The 15,859-nt window shown below is 52.2% G+C and overlaps 1 protein-coding gene across 1 annotated transcript; it reads right to left on the bottom strand.

Annotated features, from left to right (window-relative positions):
• Window positions 1-1,025: 1,025 nt before the first annotated feature.
• On the bottom strand, window positions 1,026-15,859 carry IL12RB1 (interleukin 12 receptor subunit beta 1). Its single transcript, XM_077805358.1, has 15 exons — window positions 15,754-15,859; window positions 11,957-12,071; window positions 10,806-10,975; window positions 10,108-10,265; window positions 8,540-8,585; window positions 7,660-7,770; window positions 7,236-7,309; window positions 6,601-6,817; window positions 5,981-6,154; window positions 5,330-5,428; window positions 4,377-4,523; window positions 3,791-3,934; window positions 2,320-2,416; window positions 2,157-2,238; window positions 1,026-1,487 (listed from the first exon to the last, which is right to left on the bottom strand). The coding sequence occupies exons 1-15, from the start codon at window positions 15,791-15,793 to the stop codon at window positions 1,026-1,028; spliced, it is 2,136 nt and encodes a 711-aa protein (XP_077661484.1). The 5' UTR covers window positions 15,794-15,859.

The following is a 15,859-nucleotide window of genomic DNA, read 5'->3' as shown; positions in this document are numbered from 1 at the left end:
ACTGTGTCTCAGGTGGCCATGTGCCCACTGAGCCTGATTCACATGCCGCTGACGGTTTTGTGCAAAGAAGGTTGCTGAGCATCAGGTTTTCCCTGTACTTTCCCGAGCTGCTAAATGTGTTTGAACATTCAGCATGCACTGAGACTGTCTCCGAGAAATGTATCATGTAGGCCAAACCACAAGTTAACCCTAAATGCTGATTCAACCTTGCCTTAAATAAGACACGAATTACCTGCAACAGCCTAAGCTTGAAACATGAAAGCTAGTCTCTGAGCTGCATCCACAGAATAAGCTCCGAGTCGAGGATTTGCTTCTGATTACTGTGTGTGGCATACAGGTGCCCTCCATGCTTCCTACTATACAAACAACTGCTGTGTAATATTAAACATGCAGGGTCCATTGGCACAGCAGTGGAGTGAACTAGCCTCTGTTCTAAAGCCTTGGCTTCAAACCCGAGAACAAGTCTGAAAGGAAGATACGTTTGTTAGTCTCTAGCTGATCCTAGTCTTCTGTGCTTAGTGGGTGAACAGAGACTTGGATCTATAACCAGCTTGTCAATTTTAGCGACCAAAGTCTTTATCCAGGAATGATTTTGTTCAGCATTCCGTAAGGAAACTCCTGCCTGCAAAACCACGACCACCTGTTATTGCCACCGTACGGAATCTCAAACAAGGAAGTGGGCTCTGGAATAATAGGAGACCGTGGCTGGACTGTGGGACCTTTTCTCGCACATCAAAATATAGAGGATGTTCGAACAGTTCATTCTTCCTATTCACTATTTCATTGTGGGACTGGGACATGTATAATAAAAGACAGTCCCTGCCGCAAAGAGTTCACACACAAAATCTGAAAGAAGACCTAACAGTGCTGCAAGGCTGAGGTCGGAAGTCTCTCAGGAGACCTGCTGAGGCTCCTGTGTCCTGCACCATGGGATCTCTGCCCAGATGGGCCTGAGCACACGGTGCCTTGTCACTGCAATGCTCTGTCTTCCCAGGCTGTCCCAAGCTGAACCCTCATGACAAGGCTCACTTATCATGTAAACGGTCAAAGCTGCCCCCATTCTTTATTATGACAGGCTTGTCTGAGAGCAGCAAGGAGAGCTGCATCAGAGGCCGAGAGAGCCCTGTCGGCTCCATGGCAGCACCCTCGTCTGGGTGGGGCTGAGAAGGGCCTGTGCCTGCTTCAGCAAGGTTATTCTGACCACAAACAGCAGCAAATTCTCTGAAATCATCTTCTTCCTGTTCCTCTTCCGCTGGGGTCAGAAGCACCTGCCTTCTATACTCAAATGGCAGGTCATTGTCAGAGCCTGCCTGCCCCTCCTTGGCCTGTAACATCTCTGCCGTTTCTTCAGTCTGGGTGTAGAGATGCAGCGAGTGAGTCTCTGTGTTCAGGTCAGGCTCCCCTTTGTCTGACATGAATTCGGTCACTAGCGGTTCTGTGCCGCTGACTTTCTCTGACGGCTCCACAAAGCCTGGCCGCGGCTTCACCTGAAAAGGACAAAGCATGTATTCAGTGCAAAACAGCCTGATATGGGGCATGTGTGTGTCAGTCATCTGTGTGCTGAGTACAAACCATTGTGTTGACATGCCGAAGGCAGAACAGACCCTGGTGCATTTCAGGCAAGAAGCTATGCTATTCCAAGCTCTCAGACCCTTCCAGGGCCTGCCACCAGGCTGGGAGCCTGACGCTGCTGGGACACAGGTCACATGTGTAGCACCCTGGATGAGGGACTACGATCGGATTCCCTCTAGCTACTGGCCACAGTGACTCTAGGAGCCTGCTACTTGTGGAGTGCTTCCTGAACTTAGATGGGAAGAAACCTGTGTTTCTGGGGCTGAGAGACCCAGTTTCAAATTCTGCTGCTGACTGTGGGTCTGTATATCTATGGCACCTGGTCCAGACCTTTTCCTCCCTCCATATTAGCCCTTTTGGGGCAGGGTTTGGGGGTCAGGTGTGCTCAAATTAATATTTTATTGGCACATTTTGCAGCAATTACATGAGAGCTGCAAAGCCTGATTTGATCGCAGCTCTCCATGCAGCTTTGCTCTCCCTCAGACAATGTTCTGACTTGTATCCCATGAGTTATCTCCTTCCCCCAGCAGACCTCCTGGCCTGTAGCTTCTTCCCGGGGTGAGAGTTCGGGGTCAGAGACTCACCTGGCTCATCTCCTCAGCTGGGAACTTGATTGCTTCGCTGTCCATGGGGTTGGGCAGAGGCGGGAACAGCACTTTCTTGGCCCTGGAGGACGTTGGCAGAGATTGGTTAATGTGCAGGAGAGCGAAAGGGCAGGGAGAACGGGAGCAAAGTCAGCGCATTCACCTCTTTTTGCTGAAGTGGCAAAACGCAGCCAGGATAGGGACGCCTAGGAAAATACTGAGGTACCTGAGGTTGAGCTTCCACTCTGCAGGGTTGGGACCTAGGAGGAAACACAGCTCTGTCTTAGAGCCCCCTGGAACCGGCATCACAAGGGACAGGGAGAACCTGCGGGCTCTGTACCAGTGACCATCCCCACCCTGCCCCGGTCCCAGTGTCCGCGGGCAGCACTTGACATTCGTTCCCAGCCAAGAAGGCAGGGATCATAGAATCTCAGAGTGGGAAGGAACCTCAGGAGGTATCTAGTCCAACCCCCTGCTCAAAGCAGGATCAACCCCAATGTACCGCAGTGAAGGGACTAGGCTTGAGCCTCGAGGTGGCCACGCTGTGGCCATGAACGTGGGTAGTCTCCTTCCCCCAGCACAATCCCTGGATGTCCTGGTTGCTTTCCTTGGCATGCCACCCTTCCTAATAGAGGCGTGTGTTGGTGTCCTGTGATTGTCCCTTGTTTATGCTGGTAATGGCACCTATGTTTGAGGGAGCTAGTTAGGGAATGTCTACACTGCAGTGGGAAGTGAGCAGCCCCGGGGGAGAGAGTGGGGCTAGCAGGGGCTCGAGCTGGCCAACTACAAATAGCGGGGTGGACATGGCAGCTCAGGCTGCAGCTTGGATCTCAGGCTGGGCGGGGGTCAGCTCGAGTGCTAGCAGCACACGCCCAAGGAGTGCCAAGGCCGTGGGTTCCTTTCCCGAGGGGTGACTTGTTTCTGTGGGGGCTGGGTGTCAGCAGGTCTTTTACTAACACAGGGTTTGGCCTCTGTCTAGCTGCTCCTGTGGTGTGTAATGGCAGATTCCAGTCAGGGAGGCTGTGGGGAGGCCAGGCCAGGCCAGGCCAGGGAACAGGGTCAGGGCTTCAGCCATTCCAGAAAAGATGGTTTGGTGGTTCAGGCAGCAGGCTAGGCCTCAGGGGGCTGGGGTTCAATTCCTGGCTGTGCCACAGACTCACTGTGTGACCTTGGATAGATCACTTAATACCATTGCGCCTCAGCTCCCATCAGTAGAAGGGGGATCATAATCCTCCCTTCCTGCCTTACCTATTTATACTGTAAGGTCTTTCCCTGCTTGCTGGTACAGAGTCTAAGACAGCAGGCCCTGAGCTCTGCTGGGGCCTCTGGGAGCTGCCAAAATACAAATAGAAGTACACGTTCCCATTGATCGTTGGACCCCTGGAGGAAGCACAGACTTTTCTGTTTTTCCTGGTTTTGCTTTTGTGAGCATCTTTGCCCTCGGCTTCTACAAAAGCTGCATCATTCTGCTTTCAGGAGAGAGAGAGATGCCGGTCCCCGGGAGAAGAGAAACTCCCGCGGGCAGAAAGAGCCTCTTCCGAGAATCTGAGCTTCCAAGCAGCTTCTGCAACATGGTCACGTCAGTCCCCTCCCTGGGCCAAGCAACATGGGGGGAAGGATCCAGTGGCTGTTACCGAGCTTCGTGGTCTTAAACAGGAGCTGGGGGCTGCAGGACCCATCTCTGTCTGCTGTGGCTGCCTGAATCCCAACTCTGTAGGAGGTGCCAGGCTGCAGGTCCTGTAGGGTGTAGTGGGTCGCTGAGGAGTTCGCTTCCTGATCTGATTAGATGATGATGGATTAGTTGAGCTATCAGCAGCATGGAAACCCCTCCCAATTCTGCTTTCTTTCTGAAACCGCTTGTCCCAGTTTTAGCTCTTAAACTGCTTACCACACCCTCCACCTGCAGAACAGGGGCCCATCAGTCCCGTTCCTTCCTCCCATCTCTCTCTCTCTCTCTCTCCCCGCTCTGCCCAGCTTTTCTCTGCTCCTCTGCCAAGCCCTCCTGCACTCCTGTCCCCAAATCTATTTGGCACATAGACTCACTGGCCATTCTAGAGGCAGCGGGAGCAGGAGACCAAAGAATCAGGTGCGCTCACTGGCTGATTTCTGCCCTGCTCAGTTATGTGGACTGCCTGCCTGTGAGCCTGGACATGCTGCAGCCCACTGGGGTCGGTAACGCGTTGGAAGGGAGAAAGGCAAAGTCAAGTGTTTCACACTCACATGCCGTTCTGTTGTCCTGCTCACTTGTGTAGCAGATAATGTATTTCTTCAGAATGCCGGGGCATTGGGAGAGCGGTGACGGCTTCCACAGCAGGAAAGCAGAATTTGCTGTGATGTTCTGGATGTGAATGGGCCCATCAAAAGAAGCTGTGAAAGGAGAGGTAGGAAAGAAAAGCAGTAATTGGCTGCGTGCACGTGGATTCACAGCAAGAAAACAGACCAGGAACCCATGGATCTTCTCGCCCCGGCTTATTTCGTCGGCCCATAACCTGCTACCTTCTGTTCACTGGATCACTAGTGATGAACTAAGTGGTTTAGGGAAAATAAGAACTGACAATATGAGTCTTCAGCCTTTGCTTGAACACAAACCAAACCCTTAGAGGGCTGCCCCTAAAGAATTCCTGCCTCTGCAGAGTGTGGATTATACAGGCATCTTGCTTTCCCACGAATACAGACCAGTGCTCTGAAAAGCCACCCTGCAAGCCATGGGAAAGGCCCCTTATGTAGGGCTGGGGAGGACTTCCCCTTGCATCTGTTCTCGTCATGCACTTATTGTGTGACGTAAAACTGAGATGGTCCGTTCTGCAGGGCAGGGACTGTGGCTTTGCTTGTTTCTCTGAAGGGCCTAGCACATTTCACACAGGGCCATGGTGAATAATTTCTTGCTCCCTGGGTGAGGGCAGAAGGTTGCATGGAGGGAGGGGTGTTTCGGTTCTGGGAGGGGTTATTACTACGTGCAACTGGCCAATTTTTAGAACATGAGAAAAGAATCCCTCCCTACAACAATGTATTTAAAAAGAAATCATTCCACCATTGGCCCCCTCTTCTGAGATCACATGCCCTGCCTACTCCAGGTCATCTGTGAGTCACACTCTGCCCAGCACTTGCGTGATAAAAGCAAGTTTAGTGGGTCTTGCCCTTCCCCAGTGGAAACACACCATATGCAGACTTACTGTTAGTAGCAAAGTGGTACATGGAACCAAACGTCCAGTGCTTCTCTGGCCCCCCTCCGTGAATGGCAATTCTGTAACACTTCCTGGGTTTCACTGACCCTGGAGCATAAAATCAGGAGACGTCATCAAACGTCCCCACACGTCTCCTCAGATAAGGGGATGAGAGAGACCTTTCTGTCCGCACTGCCTGGTCCCAAGGTGAGGGCCTGGCTGCGCCACGGTGTGACTAGGGCTGGGCCTTAGCAGGCACTGAGAAAGTGAGGCCGGCTGCATATCTCAGCTGATTTCCCGGCTTCGCCAAGTCGCGTGAGTTTCCAGCATAAGTAAAGGAACCTTGTGAGAGGCCAAAACGTGCACAGGTCCCAAATGACAGCTGGACTCATCTGTAAATTGAACTTAGAAAGCATGGATGGCTTTGGCACCAGATGGTACCATGCACTTGCCTCACACTGACTCTTCCTGACTTTGGGCCATTGAAATTGATGCAGAGATTCATGCTGGCTGCAGTGGGTTTGGATAAAGCCAGCTGTTACCACATGGGCATTTAGTTTCCAAACAACTGGCAGAGGAGGAGGGTCCCAGTAGGGAGGGGTGCTGGGAGAGGGAGGCTGAAGAAAGGTATGTTAAACAGGTGGGTTTTGTCCTTATTACCTGTATTCACATTGCTGTCCTTTTCAAAGAATTGTTTGTGGATGCATTCCTCTTGGTCCTCCTGGGGCTCTTCCAGGGGTTGCTTCTCAAAGCAGTAGAAGGTCCCATTGGTCTTTGCTGCCCACTGCACTGTCACATTGCTGCCATCCGAGGTGACGTTCAGAAAATTCATTTCTGGGAGGAAATATAAGGAGATATTTCAGCAGAAACACGGCACCAACGGCACGAAGACATGGCACCAAAATTCACGGCATCCGGGGCAGGCAGCACTGGGGCAGGGGCACAGTCTAGTTCTCTGTTCGCCAGTTACCCAAAGCCCTGATCCTGCAGTTGCTCAGAGAGGGAGATGTGGGCTCTTGTCCCCCTTTGCAGAGGCCTTGCAACATTGAGAGCTTTGGGGATGCAGTTTGTTAAAATCCCAAAGAGGGAAATAACTCAGGGAAATGGCTGTGAGTCAATATGCCATGGAACTCAATGCTCTGTCTTCAGTCCCTGTCTGAGGCCACAGCAGCAAGGCCAGCAGTGGATGGGTCTGGTTCTTTCAGGAGGCTCGTTAGGGTAGCAGCTGTTTGGAGGGACCGCTGGTCTGAGGCATGGAGGGGAAGCTGAGGTCTCTGTACCTGTGCGATGTTCTGGAGGAATGTGATACGTCCGCACAGGACCTCTCCCTGCTGGGTTAGATGCGCTCATAGAAACGTGATACTCTGCCCCAGAGAGAGCCAAGATCAGCGTTGTCTCGTCCTTTTCAGGGACCTCCTTCTTCAGCACTGTGCACCTGCACGCTGGCATGTAGACAGCTAGCGTGTAATTGACTTTCCACTGCTCCTCATGGGCTTCCTGACAGGGGGTTGGAAGGGTGACACTAAGTGACAAGATCCTGGCTCCCCTGAAGCTGTGTGTGTGTGTGTATATAACTTGGGCAGAATTAAGGAGCCTTGCATAAATGGTCATGCAGTCTGGCCTTGTTTATAGACCTCATGCAGTGGCCAGGAAGCTGCTGTCGCAGCTGCTGTATTACTGCGGCCGTAACCACCGCCAGATTGAATACATCACAGACCCATCTGGGCTCTGAATTAGGGAGGATGTTGGCCCTACAGCTTGCATCCTGATTGGACCAGAGGGTCCAGAACTAGCCCTGTCACAGGAGAGTTGAGACCCCATTCACGCTGCGCCCTGGAACTACATTGTGACAGGGTCCCCGGAAGTGATGGCGTGTCTGGTGGTGGAGCTGCACTCCATCCACACACTGCATTACCTGCCAATGGAACGTCACGTTTCTCTGCCCGTTCCTCCCGAGTCTCCCCACCGTGTAAGTCACCTCTGGAATTTCTGGAATGACAGCAGGGAATTCTGGCCACCTGTTTGTTTCTCTCTGCAAAGTCCTGCCCTCTAGCTTTCCTCCCCTCAGATGCCACTTAGAATCATAGAATCTCAGGGTTGGAAGGGACCTCAGGAGGTCATCTAGTCCAACCCCCTGCTCAAAGCAGGACCAATCCCCAATTTTTGCCCCAGATCTCTAAATGGCCCCCTCAAGGATTGAACTCACAACCCTGGGTTTAGCAGGCCAATGCTCAAACCACTGAGCTATCCCTCCCCTGACTTTCACTTTCCTCCCCTCCCCCAAGTCAGCGTCTCTTCTAAGCCATTCAGCCCAGAGTGAACCATGTGGAATCTCGCACCCTCAGGAACAAAGATGGATTTGCTCCAGCCGCTCCAGTAGCTGCTCCAATGGGCCGTTCTGTGCCGAATCTGGACTTCACAGGCTGCTGTTGTTTCCAAGCTGCATATCACTAAAGCAAACCAAGACACCGGGGACTGAGTGACAGAATCCAGCAGGAGTTTTCAGCTTCATATGGGCACCATGCCCTTCTGGCTAGCTGGAGTCAGTTTCAGGGAGCCTGGGCCTGGGGTCAGAGGGGCTTGGGTCCCCTGAGCATCAGAACAGAATTCATGGGACACTACTCTTACTCGCTGCTGCTGGAGCTTGAGGCCACATTCCTGTCAGATGAGAAATTACCTCCCAGCAAGAGAGTTAAGGAGCAGGTGGGTGTTTGAGTGACTGGCAGTGCATGGATTTGATCAGCAGCTGTAATTCTGAGTGCCTGGAAAGGAGCAGAGGGTGGAGAGAGGAGGCAACCTGGCACTCCCCCAGCTGCAGTATGTTTCACAGAACAGAGGTTTTGCCACCGCTTTCCTCTAACAACACCCACTCCCAGTTTCTCTACCTTCAAGGCAGTACAGGCCTGTGTATCCATTCCCCGGGCGCTTCCGAGGGGGTCTTTGTGGGATGTGGGGACTCAGCGCAAGGGTTTATAGGCTGTGAGCAGCCGTACAAATCTGGTTCATACATAAACCAGAGCTGGGCAATAGGGGTGTTGACTCGAGCCCTCTCAGCCTCCCTCTCCTAGGAACATGCAATGATATTGAGAGGAACTCTTGGGCAGAAGGTGCAGGGAGGGTCCCCAGGCCTTCCCGGCAGGTGTTTTTCTCACTGTGCTGGGATCAAGAGCTTCAAATGGCATTGGCTGTATCTGTGAGGGTACAGTATAATAAGCTGACCTGTTATGTTGTTACGCTTGTATTCACCTCGTGTCTGACACTCCACCTAAAAGCAAACCGGACAAGGCTTATACAAAGGCAGTATTTCTTCACACAGCACCCAGTCACCCTGTGGAACTCATTGCCAGGGATGTTGTGAAGGCCAAAAATATAACTGGGTTCAAAAAAGAATTAGATGAGTTCATGGAGGACAGGTCCAGCAATGGCTATTAGCCAAGATAGTCAGGGACACCACCCCTTGATCTGGGTGTCCCTAAACTTCTGACTGCCAGATGCTGGGACTGGGCGACAGGGGATGGATACTTGATAACTGCCCTGTTCTGTTCACTCCCTCTGGCACATCTGGCACTGGCCACTGTTGGAGGACAGGACACTGGGCTAGGCAGACCATTGGTCTGACCCAGTGTGGCCATTCACATGTTCTTGTAAAGCGCTTTGGTGGTGGGGAGCCCACCTCTTATGATCCTCACGCAAGGAGTTTTCTGCAAAACAAATACAAATACAAATACAGCAGGAGAGAGAGAGCCTGAGACCATCGGAGCAAAGCTCCTGTTGTCCAACAGGACAACTCTCCAATGCTATCTCCAGATGGCGTTCAGCCCCAGCTCAGGGCTCTATGCCATGACACCAGTGGCTGGCAGGGGAACCCGGGCCCACCCTCTACATTGGTTCAAGCCCAGGGACCCCGCAACCAGCGATCAGGGCTGCTCAGTCCCAGTCCTTGCTGCTGTTTCCCTGGGCTCCTTCCTGCCCAGCCTTTCTCTCTCCTTGCCTGTTTCTGGGTTTGCCACTGGAGCTTCCTCTACTCCCTGTTGCTACCTCACCCCTGCCATGCCTCTTGCCAGAGTCCTTACTCCAGGGCAGGATCTCTGGGCTTACTCTGCCCTTGGAGTCTCTCCTTGTTCCTGACATTTCCCTCATTCCAGGGATCGTCTGCAGCCTCCTTCCCCAGCAGCCCCTTTCTGCTCTCAACTGCTTGGCTCTCCAGTGCTGGGTTTCACTCTGTTAATCCTGGCCCTCCTGCTCAGGTGAGGCCAGGAGACTAACTGGCCTCTCAGGCCCTCACTAACCCCACCCCCCTAGCTCTGGTGTGGGGGTGCTGGGGCCTGGGTGCTGTTGGCCGGTGCAACGAAGGGGCAATTTGTATCACATCTTTGAGAACGACTTCATTGGAAACAAACTGCAGGATTTTATTATTATTATCTGGGTTTTTCCTCCTATCTAATCCCTGCAAACAAGCCCCAGATCCTGTCAAGGGAGACAGCATAATCCATCCCTGGTAAGGGAGGGGAGACTTTATTATACAATGAAACAGATGGAAGGAGCAGCTGGGCTGCGGGAAATACGTCACCAGGGCACTGAGCTGCTCGGGCAGTGGGTGCACGAGACGTGCTTACAATGGTAACGACGATTAACGATCATCAGCTTCCACAACCAGCGTCCTCGCTGTGGGATTACTGGGAGGAGAAGTAGTGAGCCTGAGCAGGGCTGGGGTCACTCACCTTAGCGTCCCTGCCCCTTGGGCCTTCACTTTTCTGAGTGCTGGTCACTGTGTCTGTTCAACCCACCTGTGTCCATTCGGTGTCATTCCTCTGTCTGTACCGAGCTTCCCTTCGTAACGGCTCGTATCTGACCGTCCAGGAATCTAGCTGCTGCAGTGTAAGCGTCAGGGTACCGCTGGATTTAGAGAATGTGATTCGATGAGGCAGTGGCGGATCCAATTTGACTGGAATGACAATGTGACAGTAGGCGTCACTGGGGCTTGTAACAGGCGGGGCAGATGGGTGGAGGTGGTGTGTGATTTCAACAGGGCCAAGGGAACCTCAGACACCCATCGTTTGTGCGCACACACAAACACAGTGGTGTCCACATCACACAAAACACCAGCGCAGGTGCCCCCGGCTGCCATGTTGGCAGACCCAGCAGAAAGGCCCAGGGATGAATGGCTATGGAAACTGAGCTCCACAGTTCTGCTAGCCCCATCTGGGGCAGAGCTGGGATACACGGTGTGGGGAGGGGGGGCATGTGGCGCCTCCCCTGCCACTGTCGTCCTGGGGGCAGGACGAGGATGCAGGTTCCAGGCTTGTCAGTCCAGCTGCTTTCACAAGCTGTAGATTTTGCATCACAGGAAAGCAGCTGTTTGCTTCCTAAGGAGGCTCATGCGGCCCCCTGCTAACCCAGCTGCAGCATCAAGGGAGCTGGCGTTAGCCCCCGCCCCAGCAAGGGCCAGTGCTACGAAGAAAGCACACTTCAGAGGGCTGCTTACTGGCATTCTCCAGTTGCAAAGTGATGTTCTGGGTCCTCTCAACTCTGCCTCCACTGTGGGATTCCACCCAGGCGGTGAGGTTCTGTAGGACCCGCAGTGTCCGATAAGGAAAGCTGCAGTGAGTGGAGGACTCCGTCTTGAATTCCTTGCAGGGATAGGTGCTGTGATAACTGTGGAAGGAAGAAACCTGGTTGCTGCAGTGCCAGGGTGTCCCCGTTATTGGCTGTAGCGCGTCCGTGATGCAGTGCCAGTGTGCCGCTGTTGCCCATCCGCCCCCGGCCTACCCCTTGTTACGCAGGCCTGGTGTTGCTCTGGCCAGCCTTGCCCAGGGACCGTGACTGAGAGGAAAGCTGGAACCCCCTGCTCTTGGCAAGGCTCATTTGCCGCTGAATCTACAGAGGATGCCTTACTCTAACCAGGCTAGATCCTGAGTGTGTCTGAGCGAGGCCTGCGCTGGCTGAGCCAGGCACAGCTCAGGGCAACATGGCCAGCAGCGGTGGAAGAAAGCGAGCCAATCTTCTTCCCTACTGCTTTTGCCCCTTGCTCTTCCTGCTGCTGGCACCAGAGGGCCTAACGCGCACACTCTGCAGCCCCAGAGCTGAGTCTTATTCCTTTGGCTGCGTGCTCAGGCCGCCTGGAATTCAAATATCTTCACCAGCCACATGTACAAACTGTCTGCAGGGTTCTGTGCAGGAACTCTCGCTTGCTTCTAATGCTTTTGTATGGGGTCCTGGCTGAGAATTTAGGGAGATGGATGAATGCTAAGTTCCCCACCTCCCTGTCCAGATTCTACCTACCCCATCACCGTCACTGGCATTCGACTTACCCTCCCCTCCAGTGGATTTCTGTCTTTCCATCCCCTGTCACCTTCCCTGCCTTCTATCCATCATCCTTCTCCCCAGCATCTTTATGCATACATTACCTGACATCCCAAAAACGTACTAGTGAGTTAGTTTTGTGTGCTTTGAGATGTGCCATGAATCCTTCTCCATCACCACCACCCACTCCCTGGTGCATGATGCAGGTGGGTTTTTATTCGCTTGATCTACCTATCCATCTCTATTGTTCCCATCACCGTAGTAGGCAGACAATGCCATCACAGCACAATCCTTCCCACTCACTTGGTCCCACTTTTGGGGCTTCCGACTCACCAAAACTTAAGAGTATAGGTGACATTTCCTGATGTGGGCTTAGCTCTCCAAGTGCAGATGAAATTGCATTGGGTGCAGTTCCTGTAGCAAACCAAATCAGGATCCTCGGCAGAGCCTGCGGCACACAAAGAAGCAGTTGGAGTTGTTCTTTCCTGTTCGATTGGCTTAGCAGAGGTGCAGTGTGTGTAGGGAGTAGCAGGAGAACTACAGAAAACTCAGGGGTTTGTCACAGGGTTGTTTTCCTTTCCACTTAGGCTACAGAAACTCGGGGGTTTGCCACAGGGTTGTTTTCCTTTCCACCTGCCCACACAATGGGCTACCTTGTTTTCACTCCCTGCCCAGCGACCCTGCCCTCTGGAGCTGGATTCAAGGTCCAGGGCAAAACATTACCAGGATCCATAGGAACTACCCCACACTACAATGGGCTGTGCCTATGTCAAAGAGAGAGCACAATCCGGGCACCTTTCCAGGCCTGGCCTGTGGTTCTAGCCTTGGGCTGCCTGATCATGGTAATGGGCTAAACCCTAGCACAGGGCTGAGCATCTGCAGCATGCCTTCTTCCTCTGCTCGCAGCCCATGCTGCAGTGACCCCCAAGGCCAGCTCTTACCTCCACTTCTTTGTCTGTCTTCTGGGTTTTCAAGCCTTAAGAGATATGTTCCCGCCCCCTCCCCTCCCCCAAGTGCAAGAAAGACTATGGGATCATCTGGGGCTCTGTGGGAAGCCTGCTCCTTACCCCATCTAACCCCGTCCCCAATAGTCACAGGCTGGAATGAAGCGAGCCCCCCAGGGCCACAGCAGATCTGCCCTTCTCTGCAGGAAGGGAAAGAAGGGTTTGATGCTTCCAAACTGTGGGTGTGTCTGTCTGTGCGGGGGGTATGTCCAAGGGTGTATGCGGGAGAGAGAGAGAGTGTGTGTGTGTGTGAGGGACTGTGACTGGTGCGTCTGTGTGCGCTAAAGAACATGTGCGGGCAGTGTATGAGTGGATGAGTTTGTATGGGGCAGAGGGAGAGATTGGGGAGGTGAGAGAGAGATTCTGTTTGCATGTGGAGTAAGAGATAAGGTCTATGTGGCATTTGTGTTTGCATGAGGTGTGTGGGAGGGGGGAAGAATGTGTGTGGTTTACACGGCTCGGCTCGCTTGCAAGGCTTCTATTTCCTTCTGCTCAAAGTGTTGGTGAGTACAGATCCCCAGAGGAAAATCACCTCTGTCTGAAAGGCACTAAGTAGCTACAGCCCCTATGACTCACGGGGCCACAACTCCCCAGGTGTCTCAGTGGGATAGCCTGGGTGGAGGGATAATTTTCATTTGTAACATACAATGCAATTTTGTTTGTTCTTATTGCTTTTGTAACATTATCAGGCAGGTTGTGTAAAAAAGGCCAGTAGCTGCAGCCTGTGTCCTGCTGATAATAGCTTTCTTTGAAAGGGTAATAAGCCTTGTGAACAGGGTGGAAGCGGTAGATGTGGTATATCTTGACTTTAGTAAGTCTTTTGATACTGTCTCACATGACCTCATAAACAAACTAGGGAAATACAACCTCAATGGAGCTACTATACAGTGGGTGCATAACTGGCTGGAAAACCATTCCCAGACAGTGGTTCATAGTCACGCTGGAAGGGCATATTGAGTGAGGTCCCGCAGGGTTCCCAGTTCTGTTCAATATCTTCATCAATGATTTAGATCAGGGGTTCTCAAACTGGGTGTCGGAACCCCTCAGGGGGTCATGAGGTTATTACATGGGGGGGGGTCACGAGCTGTCAACCTCCACCCCAAACCCCACTGTGCCTCCAGCATTTATAATGGTGTTAAATATATTAAAAAGTGTTCTTAATTTATAAGGGGGGTCGCACTCAGAGGCTTGCTATTTGAAAGGGGTCACCAGTAAAAAAGTTTGAGAGCCACTGATTTAGATAATGGCATAGAGAGTACACTGATAAAGTTTGCAATCAATAATAAGCTGGGAGGGTTGCAAGTGCTTTGGAGGACAGGATTAAAATTCAAAATGATCTGGACAAACTGGAGAAATGGTCTGAAATAAATAGGATGAAATTCAATAGGGACAAATGCAAAGTACTCCACTGAGGAAGGAACAATCAGTTGCACACGTACAAAATGGGAAATGACTGCCTAGGAAGGAGTACTGGGGTAGAGCAATCTAGGGATCATAGTGGATCACAAACTAAATATGACTCGACGCTGTAACACTGTTGCAAGAAAAGCAGACATCATTCTTGGATGTATTAGCAGGAGTTTTGTAAGCAAGACATGAGTAATAATTCTTCCACTCTACTCCACGCTGATAAGGGCTCAACTGGAGTATTGTGTCCAGTTCTGGGGGCCACATTTCAGGAAAGATGTGGACAAACTGGAGAAAGTCCAGAGAAGAGCAACAAAAATGATTAAAGGTCTAGAAAACATGACCTGTGAGGGAAGATTGAAAAAAAAATGGTTTGTTTAGTCTGGAAAAGAGAAGACTGAGAGGGGACATAACAGTTTTCAAGTACATAAAAGGTTGTTACAAGGAGGAGGGAGATAAATTGTTCTTATTAACCTCTGAGGACAGGACAAGAAGCAATGGGGTTAAATTGCAGCAAGGGAGGTTAAGGTTGGACATTAGGAAAAACTTCTTAACTGTCAGGGTGGTTGAGCACTGGAATAAATTGCCCAGGGAGGTGGTGGAATCTCCATCATTGGAGATTTTTAAGAGCAGGTTAGACAAACACTTGTCACGGATACTTAGTCCTGCCTTGAGGGCAGAAACTAGACTAGATGACCTCTCGAGGTCCCTTCTAGTCCTACAGTTCTAGGATAAGGGTGACATAGGATCCAGGCAGCTGGGCATCTCCGACTCAATAAGGCTGGGTGCACGCACAGGCTAGGTGATGAGCAAAGGCCCTCTCCCCCTCTGCCTCTCAGGGGACTGGAAGCTCATTTCTCACTGTAAATGATTGTGAAGAATTGGAGGCTTTCCCCCAGCCAGGAGCCAGGCCTGGCACTGCAGCACCTTTGAGTGTCCCCAGGACACGATGAATGAGACGTCCCTTGGGGGGGCCTGTGCCATTGTGGGGAGATTCAGGGCAGATGCCATTGTAGTCCGACCCCCCCCCCCCATTTTCAGCTTGGGAAGCTGGGGGAGAAGGTCCGAGGGGCTCCCTGGAAGCACTTGGGGGGCCAGTTTCTGTGAAAGGGGACTGTTTTGTATTCAGGACTACAAAAAGGAAGGGGGAAAGCAGGGATAGGAGTAAGGCGAGCTAATCGCCTTCAGGAACTGCAGCTCCCCCGACCAGTCAAGCTGCCAGCTCAGCTCAGCTCTCTGCACTAGAGACACGCAGCCTAGGAATAACTCGCCCACACGTCGCTGCTTCAGGAATTCCGATGCAGGTCCAAACGTAACAGACCTTGGCCAGAAAATACGGACTCCTGAAAAGGCGGGTTCGTCTCCTCCCAGCTGAATCAGCCTCATACTCGTTCTGGAAAAGCTGCTCTAGAAGGGCTTCTGCCCGTGGCAGAACAGCCGAAACTTCCTGACGGGGAATCTGAACTCGACGTAAAGAGAACCCTGCTCCCTTTTGCCCAGGGCAGGTTCTCAGCACTGAGCCCTTGTAATGGAATCGTGACCCTTTTGCTGTTGCTTTAGAAATAATCCCCAACCCAAAACAGCAACAATTTACTGCCAAAACCCTGGTCTGTGAGAGTGAGAGTCTGTGGAGGGGAAGCCTCATTATCACCCAGCATCGCTCGTCTGATGGTTCTTTTAAAGATATCTCTGATCTCTGTACACCACAGAACCACTTACCGCTCAGTGCGAGCGCAGCCAGCAGCAGCAGCCAAGCCATTGTCAGTCCAGTTGCTCCCGCACCATAACCGAGGGGAGCAGCACGGAGGGCTCAGCGCTTGGTGAC

The sequence above is a fragment of the Eretmochelys imbricata genome, chromosome 25 (genome assembly GCF_965152235.1).
Source record: "Eretmochelys imbricata isolate rEreImb1 chromosome 25, rEreImb1.hap1, whole genome shotgun sequence".
Lineage (NCBI taxonomy): Eukaryota > Metazoa > Chordata > Testudines > Cheloniidae > Eretmochelys > Eretmochelys imbricata.
This window is presented reverse-complemented; position numbering and strand designations above follow the sequence as displayed.

Bases quoted from the DNA above. Each gene is read 5' to 3' on its own strand.
- IL12RB1 (XM_077805358.1), bottom strand. From the start codon at position 15,793: ATGGCTTGGCTGCTGCTGCTGGCTGCGCTCGCACTGAGCG. The intron at 3,935-4,376 runs GTGAGTGTGAAA...TCATCTAATCAG, and splicing joins GCAGGACAACAGAACGGCAT to ATCAGGAAGCGAACTCCTCA. The intron at 2,417-3,790 runs GTAACAGCCACT...GTTTCCTCCTAG, and splicing joins GTTTAAGACCACGAAGCTCG to GTCCCAACCCTGCAGAGTGG.